The sequence below is a fragment of the Ovis canadensis genome, chromosome 23 (genome assembly GCF_042477335.2).
Source record: "Ovis canadensis isolate MfBH-ARS-UI-01 breed Bighorn chromosome 23, ARS-UI_OviCan_v2, whole genome shotgun sequence".
In the NCBI taxonomy this organism is placed as follows: domain Eukaryota; kingdom Metazoa; phylum Chordata; class Mammalia; order Artiodactyla; family Bovidae; genus Ovis; species Ovis canadensis.
The window spans coordinates 56,837,676-56,865,554 of record NC_091267.1 but is presented as its reverse complement, the minus strand read 5'-3'; the positions used below and the strand labels follow the sequence as shown (position 1 = coordinate 56,865,554).

General features: G+C 41.1%; 1 protein-coding gene across 5 annotated transcripts in view; it reads left to right on the top strand.

Moving 5' to 3' along the window:
- The window catches only part of PTPN2 (protein tyrosine phosphatase non-receptor type 2), a 65,663-nt gene that overhangs the window by 16,537 nt on the left and 21,247 nt on the right, over positions 1 to 27,879 (top strand). For all 5 annotated transcript variants that reach the window (XR_011252383.1, XR_011252384.1, XM_069568964.1 and 2 more), the window contains exons 2-5: positions 4,316 to 4,406; positions 16,450 to 16,550; positions 21,677 to 21,775; positions 25,885 to 26,022. Coding sequence is in view for 3 of the 5 variants with exons in the window: in XM_069568964.1 (XP_069425065.1) it covers positions 4,316 to 4,406; positions 16,450 to 16,550; positions 21,677 to 21,775; positions 25,885 to 26,022 (429 nt within the window). In the remaining 2 variants the exon portion in view is untranslated. The remainder of the gene's footprint in view (positions 1 to 4,315; positions 4,407 to 16,449; positions 16,551 to 21,676; positions 21,776 to 25,884; positions 26,023 to 27,879) is intronic.

The following is a 27,879-nucleotide window of genomic DNA, read 5'->3' as shown; positions in this document are numbered from 1 at the left end:
GGACCTCACCTTTTTCTTCTTTTGTCATATCAGCAGTTTCATTACAGTATACACAAAAAAAGTTTTTGCAAGAAAAAAACTGGAAACAGCAACGAACAGATGGACTTAACTATGAAAAATAGTTGTATAAGCATAACAAAAGTATTGAAGAAGGGCTTGTAGAATGCCCTTTTTAAAATTTGTTGTAGTTTTTAGTTGTATGAGGTGTTTTTTTTTAAACATATGCTGAATTTTAATCCCATATCAGATGTATGATTTGCAGCTATTTTCTCCCAGTCTGTTGGTTGCAACAACTTTTTGATGTGATTTTAAAACTATACATTAGCATTAAGACTGATATTATACTAGTGTTTATTAGTATTTTAGCTAGTTTATTTTAAAGTATCAGTAATATATAAACTGAAGAATATGTGAACATATGGTTAAAAATTTAAATGGCTCAAAAGGTCTCCAGTAAAAAAACAGTTAAAAGGGTGGAGGGTTACCATAGAATAGAGAGAAGCAGGATAGAGAAAAGCTGTATTTGATGAGCTTTATTCCTTTCCTAAAAAAGACTAGAAACAAATTTGGCAAAAAGTGGTAACAAATGTTTAATCTCACTGGTGGGAGCATGGAGTGTCCTGTTACCTATATTTTTCTGAAGGTGACTTAGATGATAAAGAATCTGCCTGCAATGCAGGAGATCTGGGTTTGATCCCTGGGCTGGGAAGATCCTCTGGAGAAGGGAACGGCTACCCACGCCAGTATTCTTGCCTGGAGAATCCCACGGACAGAGGTGCTTGGAGGGCTACAGTCCATGGGGTTGCAAAGAGTCAGACACGACTGAGCGACTAAGCGCAGCACAACACAGCGATATAAATCTTCACCCTCCTCTTCCTCCCCACAAGCTACTCATGCTTTTACTCCTTCCAGAAGTGTGTCTTGTGTTCTCAGGCAAGTTGTGTCTGTGTGGATGGAGGTGGGAGCTACTGGACATCTGTGTCCCTGAGACCATCCCACGCACATGTTTGTAGCGCTTGTGTCCCTTGCCTGGTTCCCACCTGTCCCCCTTCCTCCCTTCACCTCCGTGTCACTCCTCATGGGCCCTGAGGCTGCTGCCGATGTTCCACTGTTAATGACAGTGAACATCCTGTTACACTGCTGTGTGACTGCGATATAAATTCCTGGAGGTAAAGGTGGTGGGTCAAGTTTATAACCATATCAGATTGTTCTCACAGAAACGTTACAATAGTTTATACCCCTGCAGCAGCATGTCTGAGCACCTCTTCACTCTCCTTACCTGCCTGTTGTTAGAATTTCATATTTTTGTCAACTGTTTCTCTGCGTTTGATGCAGAAGAGCTCTCAACAGAAACACGTGTGTTCTGGTATTATTTTAATGTTTTTCTTTTATATCAGTTACTAACTTGGAATATAAATTTACTTGTACTCTGTAGTGTTCCAACTCTTCATATAGTGTTTGAAATTATACAAATATAAGCCTAGACCTGAATATGTTAGCTTTACATATAAAACTTATTATTTGACATTTTAAAACTTTTAAATTGGTGGAAATGAAGTTTTTTCTCTTTTCACTCAGTCACAGGAATTTGTTATAATATGCTTTCATGGAAAACTGTTTGAAAGGTAATAGTCTGTATGGGACTGGTAGAGCTTTGATACTAAAACTGAAAAAATTGTATGGGACAAGAAAATTAGAGGTCAGTTCAACTTAAATATGTATATGCATATATCTTAAAGTAATGGTGGTATGACCAGACAGTAGAATACCATTCTGCAGTAGAAAGAAATGAGCTATGAAGCCATGAAAAGACATGGAGAAACCTTAAATGCATGTCCATGCATATCTAAATGAAAATCTATTATTGTAAGTTAGCACGTTACCGGATTAAAGGAGAAAACTTACGATTATCTCCATGAATGCAGGGAAAACATTGAGTAAAATTCAGCACCCAATCATGATGAAAGAAGCATTCAGTAAACTAGAGACTGAGGGGAACCTTCTTAACCTGAAAAAGGATATTGACCAGAAACCTAAACGTGGTTAAACCTTAGAAGTAGTTCTTCCAAAATCAGGGAAAAAAATAATTTCTATTTGACATTGAATAGAAGGTTCTAGCCAATGCAATTAGATGAGAAGAACATGGAAGCAACCTAGATGTCCATCAACAGATGAATGGATAAAGAAGTTGTGGTACATATACACAGTGGAATATTTAGTTGGGTTCAGTCGCTCAGCCGTGTCCGACTCTTTGCGACCCCATGAATCACAGCACGCCAGGCCTCCCTGTCCATCACCAACTCCCAGAGTTCACTCAAATTCACGTCCATTGAGTTGGTGATACCATCCAGCCATCTCATCCTCTGTCGTCCCCTTCTCCTCCTGCCCCCAATCCCTCCCAGCATTAGAGACTTTTCCAGTGAGTCAACTCTTCGCATGAGGTGGCCAAAGTGCTGGAGTTTCAGCTTTAGCATCATTCCTTCCAAAGGACACCCAGGGCTGATCTCCTTTAGAATGGACTGGTTGGATCTCCTTGCAGTCCAAGGGACTCTCAAGAGTAATATTCTCAATGGAATATTACTTAGCCATAAAAAGGAACACATTTGGGTCAGTTCTAATGAGGTGGATGAACGTAGAACCTATTATGAAGGTTAGTGAAGTTAGTCAGAAAGAGAAAGATAAATATTGAATTCTAGTGCATATTTACAGAATCTAGAAAAATGGTACTGAAGAATTTATTTTCAGGGCAGCAGTGGAGAAACAGACATAGAGAATAGTCTTCTGGACATGGGGAGAGGGGAGGAGAGGGTGAAATGTATGGAAAAAGTAACTTGGAAACTTACATTACCATATGTAAAATAGATAGCCAAGGGGGCATTTGCTGTATGGTTCAGGAAACTCAAACAGGGGCTGTGTATCAACCTAGAGGGCTGGGGTGGGGAGGGAGATGGGAGTATCAACCTAGAGGGGTGGGGTGGGGAGGGAGATGGGAGGGAGGTTCAAAAGAGAGGAGATATATCTATACCATGGCTGATTCATGTTGACGTTTGACAGAAAACAACAAAATTCTGTAAAGCAATTATCCTTCAATTAAAAAAAAATTTTTTTAAAGGAAACGAGGTATGAATTAGAAATGTGAAGTGTTAAGGAGGAGATAGAGTTATTACTGTTTCCTGGTATTGAGAAATTCAGAACCAGCTTCCAAGTGTTAGAAAACTCAGCAAGGTTCCTGGGTGTGAGAGTAGCGTTACAAAGTCAGTGGCAATGATGTAGTGGTGTGTTTCTGTTTCTGTGTGTGTGGCAGGTTGCATTTTCCAAAAGGGCTGCACCAGCATATGATGCACCCCCTTTCCTGTTACACAAAGAGGCTGTGATTCCTTTCACTGAGATTGGTCTCTGTTCCCAATTCTTGTTGGAACGCCCAGTGGGTAAAAAGATGAGCTAGAAAGTTACTTGTCCTGGGGCTATTGGGTGGGGGCAGGCAGGCATAGGAAAATCTTGAATTTATTTATGCTTAATTTACAAAAACTGCTTAGTGCCTAATTTTAAAAATACTGTTTCTCCACACATGGTAAAGCCCAGATTATTCTTTGCTGTTAATGTATACTCCTTTTCTGGAAGGGGATATGCTTCTGTTTTTACCTGACTTCTTAGGGTAATGTTCCACATGGGGAAAAAAAAGCTGGTCATGATGGACACGCCACGTAGCTGAGTGCCTCGTGCAGGTATCCTGGCACGGAATCTTCCGTTGTGGAACGCCGAGAACCAGAAGGGTCTTGAAATGAGCGTTTGTGGCTCTAAAATAAGATTTGAGAATAGTTCTGGAGCTCAAAATAAAGTAACAGTTATATGGCTTGAAGATAACAAAACAGATTACAATTTTAAGAGCAACACTCTGGAGTATAGGCAGATATTATTCGGAGAGTTTAGTTTGGAATTGGAGTGTGGTGTGGTGACCTGAGATTCCGCCTTTGCAGTGTAGTTACCTGAACTGTTTAATGTGCCTGTGGGTGTGAGCACAGCAGAGCAGTGCAGCGCACGCGTGTGAGAACGGAGCCTTCTGCTTGAAGGGCTGTGTCCAGCCCTGGGGTCCCAGGCTGTCAGCTCTGTAGACCTGGTAGATCATTCAGCCCCTAGCCTATTACCCCCAAACACACAGTGGGGGAGACAGTATTTCCATTGGTGTGTTGAGACTTGAAGGAGGTGCTAGGCAGGTCTAAGAGCTCAGTGAAAGTTATTTTATACAGTTTGGGAAACTATGTTTTGCTATATAAAGTTTAAGAGAAATGTTAAAATATATTTTTGTTATTTTAAGGAAATTCGCAGTGAGTCCCATGACTATCCTCATAGAGTGGCCAAGTTCCCTGAAAACAGAAATCGAAACAGATACAGAGATGTGAGCCCATGTAAGTACTCATGGGGGATGGCGTGTGTGTGTATATGTGTATGTATGTTTGTGTGTGTGCTGGTTTGTTGTAGGACACAGGACATGGCAGAAAACGTTGAGGTCAGGGTTGATGAGCATGGTAGGTTTTTTTTTTTTTTGTATCGACATATATATGTGCACTTTAAAGGAAAATTTTGAGGTATAAAATTGTGGAAGGAGGGGAAATTGCCTGTAATTACCTCCTCCTTCAACACAGCCACCGTATTTGCTACCAACCTTTTTTCTTCCACTTGATGTTTGTTTTTTCAAAATAATCATAAATATATATGTATGTGTACTCAGCTATATCTATATACTTCTCATATATTCTATAGCTTTTATAAGTATTACTTTAAATATTTATTCATATTGCTTGCTTTTTCTCCCTAAAATGAAAAAGTAGTATGCATACTATAGAAAAGTTTTAAAACATAAAAATATGTAAAGGAAAAACTCTTATGACTTAAAAACAAAAACTTTAGGGTTTATATTCTTTTGATATTTGTCTGTGTAAATGTGTGTCCTTTTAAATTCAGTTGGATCCTGCAGGTACAGATCAAGCTCTCCTCCTGCGAGGCCACATGCTCTGGTGGTTTCCTGTCCTGAGCACGATCTGTCACTGGTTGGATTTCGATTCCGCTGTGCTCATGCGGATACACACATACATGGTTTTGTGAACAGTTGTAATATCAGGGCTCTAAAAATGTGTTCAGGTGATTTTATTTTTGTCCTGGTTGAGGCCTCCTTCACAAACTGCCTGAGGCTGCTTCACTGCCCACAGGACTCCCCGAGTTTGGTTTCAGTGGGAGAGTGTGGGCAGCGTCCTCCGAGCCGCCTGGGTGCTGGGTATGTCTGTGCCTAGGGCCTTCTCCCAGCCTCCCTGTCTGCCATCACAGCACCACTCTTCCTCCCATCTTCAGCCTCTTTCTAAGAACTCTCTTCCTTTATTATTCACATGTGCTCCAGTGTCTTCTGACGTCATCCCCCATATCCATTGCAGCTGTGACTTTGTCACCTACGTGGACACAGGCACGTGTGTGCCCACACATGTTCATACAGTCCTGGAAGAATGCATCACACAGTCTGTCTCTCCAGCCTGATCACCCACGCACTCTTCAGCCCCCGGTTCTACCCCAGCCTCCCTACGGAAACTTTTATTCTGAAGTGCTATTCACTCTCTGGTTTTCTCTTGCAGTGAGGGACTTTCTGCCATTGTCTTTTCTTATCCCTATGTGATTTTTGACATTGGCAGCCATGCCTGCCTTCCTCAACTCAGTCTTGATTTTGCTGTCATTCCTCTGGCTGATCACCCCTTTTCAGAGCTTCTTCTTTCCTCAGTTGTCTTTGACTTGAGGGCTCTGTCTGTCTGCCCCTCCTGCTCCGTCTCCCATCTTGTGTGAGTTCAGTTGTCATGTCTCTGCTGTGGCCCCGGATCTTGTCTGCAGCCTGTGTCTCCTCAGATACAGACCCATTCACCCATTTCTCGTGACCTATCTCTGTCTTGCTGTCCCGTCGCCACCTCAGGCTCAGGAGTCCTCCCACATCCCTCAGGCCTGGCCCTACTCCTGCTCTTTCCACCTTATACCTCATATTCTTACTGGACCACTAGCCACACACTTGGTGCAGCTGGAAACTCATACTTCTCTCCCATTCAGTTCCCATGTCTGGTTGGTGACTTGTTTAGTCTCTAAGTTGTGTCCGACCCTTTGCAACCCCAGGGATTGTAGCCCTCCAGGCTCCTCTGTCCATGGGATTCTCCAGGCAAGAATACTGGAGTGGAAAGCTATTCCCTTCTTCAGGAGATCTTCCCAACCCAGGGATTAAATCCAGGTCTTCTGCATTGCAGGCAGATTCTTTACCAGCTGAGCCATCAGGGAAGACTGGGGACTCCTGCTAAATCCAGATGACAGAAAGGTGTTTTTTAAAAGCCCTTAAGGTGGTGCTGGCAATCCTGTCCTGATTGAAAGTCATCCTATCATCTCCATACATAGACTTGTATGGTTTTGGCTTGTTCAGAAAACCTGTACTGAAAACCAGCTCTATGCGTGCTTTGTGTGCAAGGACCGTGAGTCCACACACCCTGCCTGCTTACGTATACGTGCAGTGTGGGGGTTCGTACCTGCTGTGCTATGTGTGTTGGGAGGTGCTCAGTTCTGCTTGAGGAGTTAGGGACAGCTTTTAAGATAGTAATTTTTGTTTTTTAATAAACTGGTCTATTTTATACCAGCATTTATTTTTCCCATCCATACAGGAAATAAAAATAGATAATATCTCATGTGGAAAAAAAGATAATACTGAGTGCGAAGCAGACAATGATGTTTGCAAATAATCAAAAACAGTTGGTTGTTTTCTTAATTCAGAGTTTTAGATCTTTCTAAATTTTGATTCATCAAGTCTGGAAATGTATTTTTAAACAAATTCCTTATACAATTGTTATGTATCCAGCTTGAAACTACATTTGGAGGTATGAATATGAGATGCATGTTCAAAGAGGGTTGTTTTGAAATAGAATTTTAAGCAGTCCACAGTGTTTGTGTAATTGCCGTGACTGAAAGATGCTTCATTTGTGTCAGTTAACCATGAGGTGTTTGTAGAAGAGATGGGCAGGAAGGTGGTTGACTGAGAAAATAGAGGTTGTAGTAATCACATTGAGGATTATATTTGTACTGTCAGAGACAGCTGCCAGGTTCTGAAATCTTCCTCACTTTTTGCTTTGCACATAGAATCCCAGTTTACTGTTTGATATAAGAGGAGGTCCCAACCTTTTGTTTTTTCTGGCCATGAAAGAATAGTTTTTTGTTTGTTGTTTTTGTGATGAAAACGCATACCATCAGTTTACTCTTTTAGCAGTTTTTAGGTGTCCATCACCCATGTTGTTGGCTGTATGCATGTTGCTGTACCACAGGTCTTGTCATCTTGTGTGGCTGAAATGCCACCCCTCCTCCAGCCCCTGGCTGTCACCATCCTGCTCCCTCTTTTCTCAGACTCTGATCATTTTAGATGCTTCACAGAAAGGGAATCATACAGTGGTTCTTCTTGTGATGGGCTTATTCCTCACAGCATAATGTCCTCAAGGTTCATCCTTCAGTATTTAAAGTAACACATGGACTTCAGAATCCAGTTGTGTGGCAGGTTAGACAGTCCATGGTTTCTTACTACTGCAAAACAAGATTCTCAATAAGCACACGTTTTAAATAAATTACTCGGTGGGGAGGAAGTAAGGAAAAGATTCAGGCTTTCTGTGCTCCCCACCTCCTACAAAAAGATCTCAACAAATGGCATAGCTTCTCTGAATGTACAGGCCAGTGTCATCTGTGACATTTGTATTCACCTAATAAAATAGTCTCCAGGTAAATATATAAGGCATAAATGACTAGGATTACAGAAAGAGATTGATAATTCTATGTTCACAGATTTCTTAAGGCAAAATAGTAGTAAAGAAGTAGAAGATTTAGATTGCACAGTTAAGCTTAATTTAATAAGAAAAATATATAGAACCTTATGTCTAGCAATTAGAGAATTCACATTCTTCTAAGACTGCATGGAATACTTGTAATAAATGGACCATTGACTAGGCTGTAAAAGTAAATCTTGACACAGTTTAAGAATTACTGCCTTACAGGCCATGTTCTTTGACCATAATGCAATTAAATTATAGATTATTAATAAAAAAGATAAAAATTCCTATAAATTTGGAGATTTATTTAAAGATTTCTAAATGATTCATGGGTCAAGATGAAATCATAATGGAAACTTAAAAATGAACAATAGGTAAAATCTACTTACCACAACTTGCATAAAGCAGCAAAAACAGTACTGTAAAAAAATACTGTTTTAAATGTTTATATTAAAACAGAAGGTTGAAAATTAAAGTGCTAAGTGTCTAACCTAATTTAGAGTAAAAGTAATAGGATAAACACCAAAAAAAAAAAAAAAGCAGTAAGGAAATAATACAAAAATAAATGCAGAATGGAAATCAATGGGACCATACACAGAACCAAATAAAATCAAATGTTGGTTCCTTAATAAGACTAATCAACTAGCAAGATTGAATAAGAAAAATAGCACAGATACACAAAAACCAGACAGACAGAGGCAGATGCATATAAATAGTATTAGGAGAAAAGGGGAACAAAATACAGAGGTAAAAGGAGTTAAAAAGCTAGACTACTATAAACATTTATGGCAAAGAATGTGATCACTTAGAAGAAGTAGAACAGACTCCTGGAAAAATAGCATTGTAGATTAAAGGAGAAATAGAGTCTAAGGAGGCCTGTGACAGCTAAATAAGTTAAATTAATTAATAAACAATTTTGCATTGAGAATTCACTGAGACTAGCTGTTTTAACAGGCATGTCTTATGATAATGAAAGCTCTCCCAGAGAACAGAAAAAGAGAATACTCCCCAGTTCCTTTTGTGAGGCTATTAGATAGGTAATTTGGATATCCAAAGCAGAAAAGTTCAGTAAGAGGAATGAGTAAGTTTAGTAAGATACATGCGTATCTGTGACATGGATGTAGATGTAAAAATCCTAAAGAAAGCTTAGCAAACTGAATATGGCAATATCTGTATTAGTTTTAGGAATATAAGAGTGGCTTAGCATTAGACAGTCTTTAAATGTAATTAGTCTTAGTAACAAGGTAAAGGAGAAAAAGCCATATGAATATCTTAATAGATGGAGAAAGATTATTTAAAGTCAATTCTTGCTCCTGATTAAGAACAAAACGTATCAAACAGAAGGAAAGCTCTGTAACTTGAGATGATACCAGCAGTCATATCACTGTGTTTTGCTAAAAAAATATTTAATTAATTTATTTGGCTCTGCTGAGTCTTAGTTGTGGCATGTGGGATCTAGTTCCCTGATCAAGGATCAAACCTGGGCACCCTTCATTGGGAGCTTGGAGTCTTAGCCTCTAGACCACAGGGGAGGCCCCATGTCACTGTTAATGATAACATGTTGCAAACATTTTCTAAAACTTGAGGACAAAACAAGCGTGTCCATGAATACCACTTCCACTTCATATTGTCCTTTGGTGGGGGGTCAGGAACAGAGCAGACGTCAGAGGCCAGGTACCACCCCCCCACACACCTCCCTGACCAGTGTTTCATCTGACCACACTGTTCCAGTTGCCTCTACTGAAAGGTCCTAGAGCTTTCTGAGCTCTTGTTTTGCTGAGTTACTTCACTCCTCAAGTCAGTTATAGTTTCACCTGCTGATGTTTAGGGAGGTTTAATAGTGATCTGGACTAGAAAAGGTCAGTTTTCATTCCAATCCCAAAGAAAGGCAATGCCAAAGAATGTTCAAGCTACTGCACAATTGCACTCAGCTCACATGCTAGCAAAGAAATGCTCAAAATTCTCCAAGCCAAGCTTCAACAGTACATGAGCCGTGAACTTCCAGATGTTCAAGATGGATTTAGAAAAGGCAGAGGAACCAGGGATCAAACATCCCTGCCAACATCCGTTGGATCATTGAAAAAGGAAGAGAGTTCCAGAAAAACATCTGCTTTATTGACTACGCCAAAGCCTTTGACTGTGTGGATCACAACAAACTCTGGAAAATTCTTAAAAAGATGTGAATACCTGACCACCTTACCTGCCTGCTGAGAAATCTATATGCAGGTCAAGAAGCAACAGTTAGAACTGGACATGGAACAACAGATCGGTTCCAAATTGGGAAAGGGTTACGTCAAGGCTGTATATTGTCACCCTGCTTATTTAACTTCTGTGCAAGGTACATCATGTGAAATGCTGGGCTAAATGAAGCACAAATGGGAATCATGATTGCACAGAGAAATATCAATAACCTCAGATGCACAGATGATACCACCCTTACAGCAGAAAGCAAAGAAGAACTAAAGAGCCTCTTGATGAAAGTGAAACGGGAGAGTGAAAAAGCTGGCTTCTAATTCAGCATTCAGAAAACTAAAATCATGGCATCCGGTCCCATCATGGCAAATAGATAGGGAAACAGTGGAAACAGTGACAGACTTTATTTTCTTGGGCTCCAAAATCACTGCAGATGGTGACTGTAGCCATGAAATTAAAAGACGCTTGCTCCTTGGAAGAAAAGCTCTGACCAACCTAGACAGCATAATAAAAAGCAGAGACATTACTTTGCGAACAAAAATCTGTCTAGTCAAAGCTATGGTTTTTCCAGTAGTCATGTATGGATGTGAGAGTTGGACCATAAAGAAAGCTGAGTGCCAAAGAATTGATGCTTTTCAACTGTGGTATTGGAGAAGACTCTTGAGAGTCCCTTGGACTGCAGGGAGATCAAACCAGTCCATCCTAAAGGAAATCAATCCTGAATATTCCTTGGAAGGACTGATGCTGAAGCTGAAACTCCAGTACTTTGGCCACCTGATGGGAAGAACTAACCTGATGGAAAAGACCCTGATGCTGGGGAAGATTGAAGGCAGGAGGAGAAGGGGATAACAGAGGATGTGGTGGTTGGATGGGATCACCGACTCAATGGACGTGAGTTTGAGCAAGCTCCAGGAGTTGGTGATGGACAGGCAAGTGCTGCAGTCCATGGGGTCATCAAGAGTCAGACACGACTGAGCAACTGAACTGAGTAGTGATCTGTCATTCTAAAAAGATTCCACCACAAGTTAGCAATTTGAATATGAACATTTTGTGGAGTTCATTGTATAAACAGTGCTTGAGCACTTGCCAGCCTAGATTGTTCAGATACCGTGCCTGGTAGTAGCTACAAGAAGAGGGAAGTAGATTTCCCTTTCTGTGATAGTTGGATTCATGAGTTGAGGCTAATGAATCAGTTCAGGATTTCTCAACTCTGAACCTGAGTTGCAGAGGCTCCTCTTCCCTTTGTTCTTGGGGCTGGTGGCACAGGCTCTTGTGTCCCCAGATGGGAGGCCCGTACATGTTGTAAAGTCTTCGGTCTCTGTGCTTGGCATACTCTCAACCCAGATATTCATGTGACCGACCCCCTCCAAGTCTCTGCTGAAGTGTCAGTGCATGGCAAGGCCCGCTTTGACCAACCTGTTCAGAATCCCAGTGGCACCCCCCCCCCACCTCCCCCAACGCAGCTCCCTTTTATGGGGCTCTTTCTCCCAGGGACTCTTTTTCCCAGAGGATTTATTGCTGTGTGACATGTAACTTACTTGGTTGTTTTGCTCATTGCCGTCCCCTTTCTGAGCAGGTGAGCTCTGGGGAATATGGATGGGCTCCAGGGGCTGGGGCATGCATACTTGGTCTGAGAGGTTTGCCGGGTGCTCTAGGGTTTGTGGGTAGAAAGGAAAGATGTTCGTTCCCCTTCTCTCTTTCCCTTCCAGCCTTAAGGCTCTTTCTCTGAAGAGAAGTTTGAGTTTCAAGGGAAGTGGTAAGCTGCTCATGACTGTGCCAGACCCCTGTGTGGTATTGGAGGGGGAAGGTGTCCATGGTTGAGCTGCATTGGGAATCTCACCCATTTTGTGAGGACACCTCCCAAGTCCTGTTTCCATCCCAGAGACTCTGGGGGTGGATTCAAGAGCCCTTTAAAGTTTGGGGGTGTCTGGAGGCAGAATGTTCAGTTAACACTGTTCTGTCAAGTGTTAGGAACTTGAAGTCACGGCGGATGGAGAGATGGAAACGTGTGGGCAGCTGGCCTCTGGTTGGAGGCTGTGGAACACATAATGTCTCTCTCCCGGTTGTCTGGCTTCTAGCGTATATGTTGAGGGTGTGGAAGGTGGTCACTATAGACAGCAGATCATCTGGTGAGGGAATGCAGGCGGGGGCCTTCCACGAGAGGAGAAGTCCTGGGCCAGGTGTTCAGGAGGGTGACTGTGTGTGTGTGTGTGGGAGGTGGAGGCAGGGAGCAGGGTGGAAGGCAGCGCAGGGGTAGGGGGCTCAAGGGCACCTCTGGGCCTCTGCTCCTGCTTCTCTAGGGTGAGATGGAGACTGAAATGCTCACAGCTCAGCTTGGAGGCTGGGGTGGAGGAAGTGAGCTGTTCAGGTGTATCCTGTGGGTCCTGCCCAGACTGTGGTTGGTTATGTAGTCAGAGAAGGAACCATTCAGCCAGCAGGATTTTTTTTGGCGGGGGCGGGGGCGGTGGGGGGGGGGTGGGGGCAGAGGAAACAACTGAACTGCTTTTGGTTCACTACTTGATTCATGAGGGAAAGTTCATATTATTTGTCCTTGAGAATTCTTCTTGTGGGCTTCCCTGGTAGCTCAGCTAGTAAAGAATCCACCTGCAGTGCAGGAGACCTCAGTTCGATTCCGGGGTCGGGAAGTTCCCCTGGCTAAGGGATAGGCTACCCACTCCAGTATTCTTGGGCTTCCCTGGTGGCTCAGACAGTAAAGAATCCACTTACAATGTGGGAGACCTGGTTTTGATCCCTGGGTTGGGAAGATCCCCTGGAAGAGGGCATGGCAACCCACTCCAGCATGCTTGCCTGGAATGGAGTCTTGAAGAGTGGGACATGACTGAGTGACTAACCATAGCACACAGCATTCTCCTTGTAGGGTTGAAGGGGGCTGACACTGTCAGATGCTTGCCTCATTTGCAGGGAATTACCATGAAGTATGGAAATCAGTATTGGAAACATAGGCCCCCACCCTACTCCTGGTTGAGAATGGAGCCTGACTTGCGGGGAGATTGGTCTTCTGCCCAATTTCTGTTAATTATTCCTGATCTCTGCCTCAGCATAAATGTGAGCCCTTCCTGCTTGACCTGGAAGACTTTCCAGAAGGAGATGCCTTTACAATAATGAAAAGGGTGAAACTGTGGGTGGGGAGGTGGGTGGGGTGGGAGAAAGAGCTCACTGTGGCAGTACTGAAAGAGGAAGCTGATCTGTGTTGTCAGCTCAGGCAGCTCAAGCCAGTCATTTCTTGACAGATGGAACCATTTCTCAGAAGACAGACTGTGAGGTGGGAGGCATGGGGACTCTTCATCGGAAGTTTGCCTAATCTAACTTGAGGGCCGTGGTTCTGTGGGGCGTGTGTTTCTTTGTCCCCCACGATGATGCCGCTGTGCAGGAAAGTGTTTGTTCTTGGTCGTCCTGCTGCTGGTGGTGTTAGATGTTGAGAAATCAGATTTCCTGTGCAGTGTGGTTTGGTTGCTTTTGTGGCCTCTCATGCAGTACAGTTTGAATCATGTTCATTTTCTCCCTTTGCTGGATCCTGTACGTGACTGGGGAGAGGGAGTAACCCTCTAAGTATGCTTAGAATGAGGAGGAGGTGCTGTGGGCTTGCCCCTTGCTGATGCCCCGAAGCTATGGGTCTCTACTATTTTGGATGTTTAGTTTTTGTTTGCTTGTTTTTAATGTTTATTTATTTGGCTGCACCAGGTCTTAGTTTCCGGCATGCGGGATCTTATCACCCAACCAGGGTCAAAACTGGTTCAAACCCTGCTTAGGGAGTGTGGAGTCTTGGCTTCTGGACCCCCAGGAAGTCTGTGGACTCTGGCTTTTGATAGTCTCATCTCAGAGGTCCGTAGGTAGAATCAGCTCCTATGGGAGAGGAGAGAGCAGGTCACTTCCCAGGCTTTTTCCTGAGAAGTCAGAGGTTGGTTTGGATGAACTGTTCACAGATTTGGGGCTGACCAGACCTGATGGGCAGGGAGAGGAGACATTGACCTCGGGTTCTAAGGGGACCTGGGTCACCCTCACAGGCATTTCAGACCACATGGTGAGTGAGTCTTCAGGGGAGAAGAGGTTTTGTCTTTGTTACCATTGCTAGAGAATATATAAATCATAGAGTCACAATTCCTCATAAAAAGGCTTTGATAGTTTCACTTCCTGAAATGTGTATACTTACTTTGTAGACAGTGTTAATTTAACACAAGAAACTCATGTTTTTTTCTCTGCACAGATTCTCTTCTGAATCAAAAAGTTACATGAGTTTCATTTTTTATTAAAAAATCTCTTTTAGTGGAACAGAAGAATTAAAATGATATAAGTATAGGGTTTGTTTTTTTTTTTTAATTAGTCCCGAGGCAAAAACATAGGTTCAGCCAACACTTGAAGCCAGTTCTAAATGGCTAGAGTTTGCCAAGGATTTCCTTCCTTTCCGGGGTGCTGTTTCTGTAGTATCCTGCTGCTCCCCACCAGTTAGAATCGGGGCTCTGGGGAACCCATCTGTGCTTCTTGGGGTATGTGACTCTTGTATTTAATGACCTGGAGTGACACCAGGTGTAGAGTAATACAGGAGGGAAAATAATAGTGAATCCAGTGCAGAGTCCAGAAGGCAGGGGTCAGATGTCCTGAAAACCCCCCTGAAGTCTTTCTCTTGGCTTATGGAAGGCTGCTCTTGGCTGCTGGAACTCCCTTTGAGGGGAGACTTGGCGTTTATGGATTCTTGCTTCTTTTGCAAATTGCTTCTTCACTTGTGCAATAGATAAGATTAGTCTCCATTTGTGTTCTTGCTGTGATTACAACATGAGGAAACACATTCCTTTGGGATTATATTTTAGCAGAATTTGAATTTTAGGGATACATTGTTCTTCTGATTGGTGTTATCTGGGAGGCATATGGACTTTATTATATGCTGAACTTTTTACTCTCTCACATAACAGTTAAAGAGTGATCAAATTGTTAAAAAAAAGAAGTGACTATTTAAAAAAAAAGTGACTATTGACATCATCTTTCCGAGAACACTAGTATAAGTGATTTACTATAACAAGATCTTCGCTTTTCTTGTTGGCCAATGACATGTAATATTTACAGAGGTCTTGGGTTCAATCCAGCAGAAACATTTCATATAAATTATGTGTGAAACTAAAACTGTTTAACATTTTCTTTCATAGGGAGATAATATGAACAACTCTTTTAGTTTAAGAGTGAGGAAGAGAATGGTTATTTGGTATTCCTTGAGGGGCACAGTTTATACCAGAAGGTATTCTCCAGCTAGACATCAAAGATGCATGTAGGTTGTAATTCAGTCCTGTGACTCGGCCAGGCGTGTATTTAATATTCCAAGTGAATGCTAATCCTGTTGTTAAATGCATTCTTCCTCTCTTAGCATCTTCCCTCCTACCATAGTGATAGAAGGTAAAGTTCTGTGCTCCATCTGTTTACATTAGCACAAATTCTAAATCTGTGAGATCTTCACATTTAAAAACTAGAAGTATATGACACAGCCTAACTAATGAAGCACTTGTACTTGTCTGTTACAGAATTAGAATATTCCAAATGTGTTAAATATAGCTTATTCCAAATGTGTTAAATATAGCTTAGCACTTAACGTAATTAGTTCAGTTCAGTCGCTCAGTCATGTCTGATTATTTGTGACCCCATGGACTGCAGCACTTCCCTGTGCGTCACCAACTGCCGGAGCTTGCTCAAACTGATGTCCATCGAGTCAGTGATGCCATTCAACCATCTCATCTTCTGTCGTCCCCTTCTCCTGCCTTCAATCTTTCCCAGCATCAGTGTCTTTTCCAGTGAGTCAGTTCTTCACATCAGGTGGCCAAAGTATTGGAGTTTCAACTTCAGCATTAGTCCTTCCACTGAATATTCAGGACTGATTTCCTTTAGGATTGACTGGTTGGATCTCCTTGCAGTCCAAGAGACTCTCAAGAGTCTTCTCCAACACCACAGTTCAGAAGCATAAAAATTATTGAAATATAGCTGAATGCAGATCTGTTGAGGCAGGAAGAAAATGAAACATAGTTATGGTGGGATCTGTCCGGTCTTATTTTTTGGAGGCCGTTGATTTTTGTAGGAAAACTTGTTAGTTCTTAAGCATAAGGAGTCTTAACCATCCGTTTTCTTTTGGAAAGATCGGTACTTTATTCTTTTTACTATGTTTTACTCTTTGATCAGTTTTTCTACTTAAACAGCAGCTAATCTACTACCAACAGCAGCACTTCCTTCTAACACACAGTAACAAACAAAAGGATTTCATCTTTGCACTAACTTTTTAAAAAAAGGAATAATTTGGGATTTGACTCAGTTGTGATGCTAATTTATTTTTCTTTGTTTTTTTCTGTCATTTTGTAAATACCCAGAAAATTAATATTCATATAAAAAAGAAATGCAAGTTTGAATTGATGGTATGGTTTATCATTTTCTGTTTCAGATGATCACAGTCGTGTTAAACTGCAGAATGCTGAAAATGATTATATCAATGCCAGCTTAGTTGACATAGAGGAGGCACAGAGGAGCTACATCTTAACCCAGGCAAGTGGAGTGGCATTGAGTGGAGGCCTGACCGCCATTCCTGGGGTCTGCTTTAGGATGGAGCAGAAAGTGTGTCCTGACTTCTTTTGGCTGTTTCAAATGGCTGTTTCAGGTTTTTCAATTGTTTTGTAATGAATGGTAACATAATATTTTACAGCTGTGTATATTTAAGATAAAAGCAATTGTTACTGTTACATGTTCTCGGCAGGAAAGTTGTGCTTTAGGTCTGGCCAGCTGGTTCTTTTCTGGCTAGCTGTCCTCCTTGCTGTAAGTTTGGTACAAAGTCTCGGTTGGTGGATACTTTGTTCCTTCTGTTTCTCTTCACTTGAATCAGAACCAGAGGCCCTGCGAAAACTCTTCTCTGCCCTGGCCTGGCGTGTGTTTTCAGTATGGACAAGTCTTGGGTGTTAGGTGAGGGTGTGAGCCAGGTGCCGGGACCACTGATGGGGTGGCCTGAGAGCCCACTGACCCCTTGAGCCTCCTCCCTTCTCAACACACCGGCCACACCCGTGCTCCATTGGCACCGTTCTTTCACTCTGAGATAGCAGAAATGATTTGGGTTTATCCACACCAGCTACCCTTTGTTTATCAGAAAACAGATTTAATTAACAGTGCTGCCATTTCCCTAGTGATTTTTAATTATTCCAAAGATAAACTGTATTATTAAGTATCTTGTTATAACCTGCAATGGAAAATAATCTGAAAAAAAAATATGTATGTAACTGAATCACTTTGTTGTATACCTGTAACTAACGCAGTATTGTAAATCAACTATAATTAAATTGAAAAAAAGATAAACTGTATACTTATAATGTTTGAGATTTTTAAAGAACCCATTTCAGATCAGAATAACCTGTTACTGAAAGTGAAAACTGTTGAAAAGGTAAGATATTCAGATGAATGTAACTATCAACTCTTAGGCTGTTATCAATTTACAGGAAACAAAAATTAATTACGCTTTATTACTTAGCATAAAGCAGCTCCTATAAGTCAAAAACAAAAAGAAAATCTGAAAAAAACTGGGAAGGAACATAAATTCACAGTTCACAGCAGGGAAGTAAAGGTAGACAATATATATAGAAAAGATGCTCAATTTTTCTAAATTTAAACCAGCAATCAGTTACCACTTCTCACTTGTCAGAACCACAGATTTAAAAGTTTATAGTACTCAGAGGTCTAATATATAAAGACATGAAGGTAAATGTGAGAGTATTTGTTATAACTTAATAGCACAGGACCAAAAATAGTAGGACAGAAACAGTCTGTAAGGAGCTGGCTAAATAAATTATACACATGCTATTAGTACCGATTGTTTCTGTGAATTAGGAAAAAATACAGAATTCACTTTGCTATTTTCTGTTATATTTGAAGTTTTTCTTACGTGTATTCATGATGTTTTTAATAGTCATTTTTAGAGTTGAAAATTTTTACTGTTTTTAAAAACCATGTTAAAAATAGAATAATTACCCTAGATTCCTTATCACACCCTTTCTTATTCTCTTTCTTTCATTCTTGTTTATCCTTTCCTCTTTGTCATCTTAGTTTCTAAAAATATAATTGTTTCCCAAGATTCTGATTCAGCTTTCACCCCCACCTAGTCTGTACTCACCAGTTCAGCTCTCTGGAACCATATTTTGAACGTTTGTTTCTTAAGAAAGAGGCTGGACTCTGGACTCATGGTGTCTGCTTGAATCCTGTTCGTTCATCCAGCAAAGCTTTGAATGCCTGCTTTGTGGCAACATTGTGTGAATGAAACAGCCATTCATAAAACTGCTAGTATGAACTTCACATCCTAGAGGGAAGTAAAATTAACAGCAGCTAGCAATCTTTTATTTATTTTTTACTGAATTATAGTTGACTTACCATACTGTGTTAGATACTAATGTGAAGCAAAGTGATTCAGTTATATACATGTATACACGTATACGTCTCTATATATTCTTTTTCAAATTCTTTTCCATGGTAGGTTATTATAAGATGTTGAATATAGTTCCCTGAGCTACACAGTAAATTCTTGTTGTTTACTTTATATGTGGTAGTGTGTATCTGTTAATCCCAAACTCCTAATTTATCCCTCCTCCCATTTCCCCTTTGGTAACCAAAAGTATGCTTACCTTCTATGTCTGTGAGTCTGTTTCTGTTTTGTAAATAAATTCTTTTGTATCATAGTCTAGAATCCACATATAAGTGATATCATATATTTGTCTTTGAATTACTTAGACTGATAATCTCTAGGTGTATCCACATTGCTGCAAATGGCATTATTTCATTTGTTTATGGCTGACCAATATTCCGTTGTATATATGTACCACAGATCTTTACATATGTGTACCACACATCTTCTTTAATCATTCCTCTGTGGATGGACACTTAGATGGCTTCCATGTCTTGACTGTTGTAAATAGTAACAGCTTGCAATTTTTAACATTTTTCTATATTTTATATAACTTAAGCCTGAGGATAACCCTTTGTGATAAATGCTCTTATTATCCTTATGTTAACATGAGGAGTCATCTAAAGAGACAAAGGAACATCAAATAACTTTACCAAGGTCATACAATAAGTAGGGTGAGGCCACACGGTCTCTGTAGGCTGCTGCATGGCTCTGGTTTTAATTATTCAGATCTGCTGCCCTGAAATTGTGATATGCCCCTGGATTCATTCCTCAGTTCCCTGAGGTGTAGCATCATCCTGCAGCACCGTGGGGTTTGCTTCCAAGACCCTCTGCAATGCCAAAGCCCCTGGGTGCTCATGTCCTATCGTTGTCCCTTCTGTCCTGGCCCCACATACACAGATTCATTGAGTCACAATCATGTATTAAGTTTGCCATCTGAGGTTGTTGATCCTAAGGATGCATAACCATGCCTAAAAGGGCTGACTGTGTACTTATTGAAAAATCTGTCTGTATCTGGACCCCTGTATTTCAAACCTCTGTTGTTCAGGAGTCAAGTGTATACGTAATCAATATGTATCTCTGTGATCTATAGAATAGTGCTAATAAAAACTCATGTAGTGCCAGGTAATATGATGAGTATTCCATGGAGTGTTCATTGTGGCATTGTTACTGCTTTTTATTATAGTAGTAATGATAGTAATTACTAGAGAATCCCACGGACAGAGGAGCCTGGTGGGCTGCAGTCCACAGGGTCACAAAGAGTTGGAGATGACTGAGCGACTTCACTTTCTTTCAATGATAGTAATAATCCTTTTATAAAACATTGTAAATTTCTTCATGAAAAAGAAAATACCCAACTAATACCCTAGTTTAAATCTCCTGTCCATTTGGGCTTTCCTTTGTGTCCTGACCCAGGCCCTCTGCCCTCATTCTAGTGGACTCACTGTCTTCAGCTTTGTATTATTTCCTGAGTCCTCCCTAACCCCTGCCCCAGAGTTTCCAGCATCCACCCACAGGACCACTTGATGTCACAAATTCTTCCTTTTCTGTGTCAAACTCTTTTTTCCTTTTCCTTCTTTCTTTTACACTAAGCTAGCCCCCGTCCTGTTTTTGTCATCTGGGTTAAAGCTGTCCTCATCTGTCAAATTCTCTCCTGTTTTCTGCTGCCCTGCCCTTCTCTGGAGCTCTCTTTCATCTACACCAACATAGTAGCTTTTCAACTTATTTCTCCGCAACCAGTCCCTCATTTCTAGTCCATCTTTAACAATTCCTCTAGAGGAATTTTTGTGATATACCAATCTGGTCATATTCCTTCATTCTGTAAAGAAGAGATCGTTGACTGTTTCCTGGGGTCGAGTACCTCTCACTTGGCAGGTGTAGTTTCCTGTGGGTTCTCTGTGTCACCTTCTTTCCCAGAAGTGCCCTGACACTGGGAATGGACCTGATCCCTCCCCTCTCCCCTTGCTGTGTCAGCACCTCCTCGTTTTTAAGGCCCTGCCCTGGTACCCTTCCTGCTCCTGCATACCCAGGCTCAGCCCTCGCTCAGGTGGGGCTGGGTGTGTTTCTGTTCCTCACCTCGGACGTAAGCTCTGTGACAGCTGGGACTGCTTTTGCCTTTGTCCCTAGTATTTTGGGACAGAGAACATGCACAGAAAATATTTCAAAGGACAGCAAAAACCAGAGACACTAAATGTTTATTGAAACTGCAGTTATTCCGCTTGTCCTTTGTTGCTTATAATTTTTGTCATCCTTTTCCTCTGAGTTTTATGAAAATTAAAAATGTATACCTGCTGATCCCTTGGTACAGAGCTCCATTTTGTAGAAGATAATAGGTTGTATTGCTGGTAAGTGAAAGAGCTGAGAACCCCTCTTTCCCTTTTAGAACCACTCTAGAATGTGTGTGTGTGTGTACACACTAAGCAGTGACTTCATTGGAGACCTGATCCATCCATTTTTTTAGATGAAAGAGAAGGCATTCATTTTACTGGGGCTCTTCTCATGGCTGTTTTTATCTTTGCACTGTGTGGTTTTGGAAGTAGCTCAAACTTTGAATAATATGCACTCAGTAAGGGGAATGGCTCCTCAAACCTGAAGGTGCAGCTTTTCAGGGTTCTTGGTCCCTTCTAGCATTGGTATAACTGAGAGCATGGAGTAATATTTCCAGAACATCCACTACAGAGCTGGGATACGATGGCCCTGAAGCTGCTTTTAGTGCAGCGCCACTCGAATGGCCTTGTCTCCTGTGTGGAGCTGAAGCTCTAGGCAGACCCAGCCCCCGGCAACCCACAGGTAACTGCTTGTTGAGTTACTGAAGGTACAGTCAAACCTGTTAACCTGCACGCACTGCAACCACCTGAGGATGGCAGTGCCCTCAAAGGGTGACAGTGGTGACTGGTCGGGAGTGCTGCCCCAAGCCCATACCCCTTGGGACAAAATCTTGTCTTGGCCTTTTTTCCTGCCCAAGCCTGCTTCTTCATCCCTCAATTCAGAGAGCTACCTGACAGCCTGGAAATTTTTCTTTTCTGCCTAAGTAAATAAAAGTCAGTTTTGATCGTTGATAATCAGTAATCCAACTAATAGAGACCTGTTTTTAGTTCAGGGGGGTTTAGAGTCTGGATTGACATTCTATGACCCGATCCCCTGTTCTCAGATGTGAAGCTTCCTGGAAGGCATGTCCTTGGAGCGTCAGTCCCCCTCTCCTCTCACCTGCTGTTTCTTCTCTGTCTTACAGGGTCCGCTTCCTAATACAGGTTGTCATTTCTGGCTCATGGTTTGGCAGCAAAAGACCAAAGCAGTTGTCATGCTAAACCGAATTGTGGAGAAAGAATCGGTGAGTAATACTTGGTATTTACAACTTACTGTACAGTCTGTGATTGTTAACTTATAAATATTTTCTTATTTCTTTTGGGATAGTCATACATTAGTTTTGGCCTTTAATTACTAAAAACTAGAGTCAGGGTGATTCTAACTGGAACTAATCTATCATTTTCCTTTATTACCTTAAATATTTAAATAACAACTGTGGACCACTGCCCTCCAAACATAAGTATAATGGAGTGAGTACTGGCCAGTTGTGGTACTTAGATATTTGGGATTCATAGGCTTTTTCAGAATCTTTATTATTAACAGAATCCTGGAAATTTTATGAAGGATTGAAGTGACAGGTTTCTAAAACCTTTATAAACTACCATGGGCTCTTATGTCAGGAGGTAGTGAGTATTGATATGTATAGATTTATTCACATTTGAGGTGCAGTTTAAAATCCAGTGCTAATTAGTGGTGTGATGGTGGTTAAGTCTTCAGCTTCTGTGGCTTGAGGGTCCTTCTGTCAAACATGAACATTAGAAAGTGTTACCTGTCAGGTCTCTTCCAGGCCTGAGGTCTAGGCTATTCTGCTCCTTCAGATCCCGAATTCTTGCTTTTCCGAGTTCGCAGCTGCCGGTTTTCAGTGCTAGTGGCGGTGCGTCTCGTCTGTCTCAGTCTGCAGTGTTGTTGCTGCACCATGGTGTCCCGCAGTGTCAGCATAACCCCTGCAGTGGTTTTCATGCTTCCACGGTGACCCACAGACCCAAGTTATGCAGTGCTGTTGTTGGGACATTTGAGCATCGTTGCCAGCTGGAGGATTATGGGTTTCATCTCTCATTCTGCAGAATAAGTATTGTAATAGAGAAGATTGCCACCAGCAATCAGAAATCACCTTCATCCAGATGTTCAACAAAAGTCAGGTTTGATTGTTGAGGTCACCTCGTGTGTGGTGATATCCTGTTTGTCAGCATAATGATGTCAGTAGCTGCTGCTGGTCAGTGTTTAGTATTATAATGATATTCCAGCTTTATTGTTTCTTCTTGACTTTTGGTTGAAATTCTTCTATTGAAAAAAAGAGGCTCCCACTCTAGTTACCTACCACCTTGATGTAGGAAAAGCAGTTTTCAGAAGAAGTTGATTCCCACGTATCCTCAATATGTCACCACTTAGGTTTTCTTGGTGTGGGGGCGGGAGAGGATCAATGCTGTGAAGTCATGAGTTTGTTAAACACCTTGATTGAGTTCACTCCATGGCAGTTATTATCCTTGTTGTTTAGTCGCTAAAGTTGTTTCCAACTCTTTTGCGACCCCATGTACTGTAGCTTGCCAAGCTCCTCTGTCCATGGGATTTCCCAGGCAAGAATACTGGACTGAGTTGCCATGCCTTCCTCAGGGGATCTTGAGGAATCAATGCAGGGATCGAATTGGTGCCTCCTGCTTGGCAGATGGATTCTTTACCACTGAGCCACCTTGGAAGCCCGTTGTTATTCTTACTTGTAGTCAAATTGTCCCTTCATAGGCCAGAATAAGCTTTTTGGGTTGGGCCCTGAATTCTTTTAACAAAAACCGAAGAGTCTTGCTAGCTCCTTTGATGTCTGGAAGGACTCCCTGTTGCAGGCTTATCTTGTGCTTTCCTATGCGAATCAGCTGTTTCTTTAAGAAGCCTTGGTTTCTTTTGGTGAGCAGCGGTATTTCAAGATCACAGCAAAAATAGTAATCTTTGTTCTTATGGGTTGGTCTTTTCAGTGAACAGAGTTAAGGAAAATTATGTTTGTATGTTAAGATAACACTAGTGTTCGTACTGATACTGATGCTTCTTCCTCTTTTTTTTTCCTTTGGTACTGATATTCTGATATTTAATACTGATATTAAAATTTAGGACTGTAGGGTTGATTCACCATGAATTCTGGTTCTCAGAGATACTAGTGATGTTGAATGTCTTCTACTCATTTACTCTGTCCCATATTGCACACAGAAAGTACTTGTAATAACAAAATCAAGTCCATCACTACAATAACTACTGAAAACAGTTTAAAATGTTTTCTCTAATCCTCTTTTTCTCAAGTTGTGCTTTACCTCCATCATCAGCGTTTGCCGCATGTTTTAGTCTCTTAAGTCCCTTTTGTGTAGATAAGCATCTGTCGCTGAGTCTCTCTGGTTGCTCTGTGTGTAGCTCACACAGAGGATCCTAAGGATGGGTGCCCTGGTCCCAGTTTCTTGTGTGTTGATGACAATACCTCTGCTGGCTTGATGCTGAAGAGTCTGTTTGGCAGAATGTAAATCTCTGGCTCACATTTGCTTTTTGAGCAACTTGACGGTGTTACCCATTTCCTTCTGGCATGTTCCTGTCACAATGGCACATCTCACTCTGTTTCCTTTATTAGTTACTTATTCTTTTACCCAAAGGATTTCTTTTTCTTCAGATCCCATTGATTGTACTGAAATGTGTCTGTGCTGGTCATTCTGGGTCAGTTTGTCCAGGGACAGAGTGTGCTATTTCATTATGTGATTTCAGGCATTTTTTTTCTTTCTTTTAAAGAAAAATTTTTATTGAATTATACTTGTTGACATCTATTCTGTTCCCTTGCTTGCCTTACTGTTCTTCTCCTGGGGCCTTCTGTTACACATATGTGTTAGATTTTCATTGCCTACTGGTCTCTCTTTATTTCTTTTTTATTTTAAAAATGTCTTTTTTCTCTTAAGGCATCATCTGTCGTGTTTATTCACAGCCCTGTTCCCTTTAATCAATTAGTCTTTGTTTATGAAATGATGTGTTCTGTTACTTTTGATTCTTTTTTTCTCTTCTGGCACGTCATTTATGAGTTGTTATAATTTATGCTCTTTCACTTCTTATGTCATTTTGTTTTTTTAATGTCTTTTAGCAGCTTTTGAAGTATTAGCTCATAGCATTAATTTGTTTTGGAAGTATTTCTATTGATTGTTATTTGTAGCTGTTTGTGATATCTAAAAGGAGAAATGACCATATTTTATAGGGATGTTTTCCTAGTGTTTTTCCCAGTGAATGGCTCTAGCTCACCTCACCACAGCCTGCTGGCCTCACAGTTTGGCTTTTGGGGAGATGCTTTTATTGTCACAAAATGTTAATTCCACATCAGTAGTTCTGCCAAAACGTAACAGTTCTAGGTAAAGGGGGCTTATCTTCTGATTCTTTCCCTTGACTTTTAGTATGTAAGTATGCAATGTTATCTCTAGATATATAGTATTTAGTAGCAGATTGGCAGATATTTATGGAAAATGTTGTGTTCAGTTGCTAAGTCACGTCCAATTCTTTGCTACCTCATAGACTGCAGCACACTAGGCTTTTTGGTCCTTCACTTCCCAGAGTTTGCTCACATTTACGCCTTTTGAGTCAGTGATGACATCCAATCATCTCATCCTCTATCACCCCCTTCTCCTCCTGCCCTCAGTCTTTCCCAGCATCAGGGTCTTTTCTAGTAAGTCGATTCATTGCATCAGGTAGCCAAAGTATTGGAGCTTCAGCTTTAGCGACAGTTCTTCCAGTGAAGAACTGTCCAGGGTTGATTTCCTTTAGAATTGACTTGGTTTCATCTCATTGCTGTCCAAGGGACTTTCAAAAGTCTTCTCCAGTACCACAGTTTGAAAGCATCAATTCTTTGGTGTTCAGCCTTTTTTATGGTCCAACTCAACATCCAAACATGACTACCGGAAAAGCCATAGCTTTGACTTGATGGACCTTAGTTGGTGAAGTGATATCTCTGCTTTTTAATATGCTGTCTAGGTTTGTTATAGCTTATGAAAAGTACTTATAAAATAAAGCCTTTCGGTACTGTTTAAAGATACAATTCTTGCAAGAGTTTTATATTTATAGAAACATTGAGTAAATACCAGTATGATGTTGAAATACAGGTTATCCTGCTCTAGAAATGACAACTTGATTTTCATTTTATGAACATGATATCTGTTAAGTGTGTAAGTTATAAGAACATTTTACAAACTGTGTTTATAAGATGTCAATCTTATTAAAATACATTAAACATCAAATATAGTGTGACTGTCTCTAGATTTGGGTACTTGAAAAATATATAGCTTGTGTGTGGTTTGTTTTCCTTTCCAGCTTTTTGTGGTTTCATTATGTCTATGTCCTTAACTTTAGGTTAAATGTGCACAGTACTGGCCTACAAAAGATGACCGGGAGATGCTGTTTAAGGAAACTGGCTTCAGTGTGAAGTTCCTGTCAGAGGACGTGAAGTCCTATTACACGGTCCATTTGTTGCAGTTAGGAAACACCAGGGTAAGACTGCTTGTGCCCAGACTATGGGGCTTCATGTGGTGACTTTAAGGATTATTCTTTGTTCTTAGATTTGAAGTTTAGGGCAGCCCATTCATTGTAGCAATGCCTGTAATGGTTCACCGCCATAACCATGTCCTCATAGATTTTGTTCCCATATGTGGTGGCTCTCTGAGAATTCTTAAGAAATGCTGGAAACTAAGAATTGTGAAGTTCAGGTTGATACCTGAGGATTCTGAGCAACTGATCAGTATTATAATTGGTTGAAGATTGAGGGAGAGGGCTTTAGAATTGGGCAGCCTGGGTTTACATCCAGTGCTGCTGCTCAGTGATCCCTGCCCAGGCCTCCTTATCTTTAGGGGGAGGCTGTGGTGCCTCTCTGTTTGCATTTGAGTGACGTTGAGTGACGTTGAGTGAAGACATGGGTATCACATGAGGAGGTATGTGCAAAGGTGCTGGTACAGAGAGCATGCCTGGGAAATGCTAGCTCTTGTTCTTGATGCTTGGAGAGAGTTGCTAATTCGAGGGTTTGTCACATGGAAATGTGCCTTTATTGAGCTGGTCAAAATGGTGAAATAAATTTACCATATGACCTCATCAATATTTATTTGGATTTTTTCCAAAAATGTAAGACTCGTTCCTTGGTGCCTGGGTGAGAAACAGGCACGCAGTTGGTTGTGAGCCTACTGTTGTTGTCTAAGCATCAAGATAGTCCCCCCTCTTCCCATTCACCTCTTTGCTTTCTTTGGTTTGTATTTAGAATAACAAAAAAATATGAACTAAGAGTGATTCTGAGATGCATTCAGAAACTAGAAAAACTAGAAAATATGAAAATGTTTGCCCAGAAATGGCTTCAGGGATGTATCTGGTCTCTAAAGCGAGATACTATTTTAGTTAAGTATTAAGTGAATTGAGTATTAATGTGTGATCATTAATCCAAAAGAAAAAAAAATTTGTGGAGAAGGGAGGTATATACACTTTTTAGATATGCTGAGTTATCTTTTGTGGTTATCTCCTAAAACACCTGTCCTTTGTGACATAAGTGTAGGTGTGTACTGTGTGCGTCTGACTGGGTCCAGCCTGTGTGAGAACATAACTCAGCTCTGAGGTCATTCAGGGAGGGGCCTTCTTTATGAAATCTCCTCACTGTGTGTGTTTTGCACCAGTGATTTCATTTGCGTGTATCTTAAGCTGCACTGAAATACATCAACTGCTACTTGGTACTGGTTGTCCAGCCCTTATTCCCAGAAACAGAACTTCATTTCCATAAACTTCTCATGGTTCTGGGAATCATCTTCTCTTAGTATTTATGTATCCTAGGTACTGCATCTGCTGTGGCATTAAAATTGATTTAGCAGGAGATTGGCATAGGTATTTTTCTCTGTCCTGATTGAGAATTGATTACACCTGAAATAATAAAATACTTTTGTATTTTGTTTATCAGCTTGTGAAGTATTTTCACATGTATATAGTTTGACCCATGGTCTTCCTACAATGTAGATAAACTCCTAATCCTGTTTTTCTTACTAAAAGAAAATAACCTAAAAATCTATTAGGTTAATGGATTTTTCCCATAAATAGATTACTTAGCCAAATTCCAGATCTCCTAACTTCTAATGACATGGGACCAAGTCTAATTGTTGTGGAAAGAGCCTTGGTTCTAAAGTTCCTGAAGCGGAGGCCACCCTGGGAGTGGGCCAGCCCCTGCGATTCAGTTTCTGGCAGTGTTTGGTTTCTTACTGGCCTGTGTTCAGAGTCCACTGTAATTGAACAGCAGCAGTTGATGTTCTACTTCACAGTCTGTAGTGAGAGTGAGCAGTGTTGGAAGGATAAGGTAGCATTTTAGTGGGTGAGACAGGA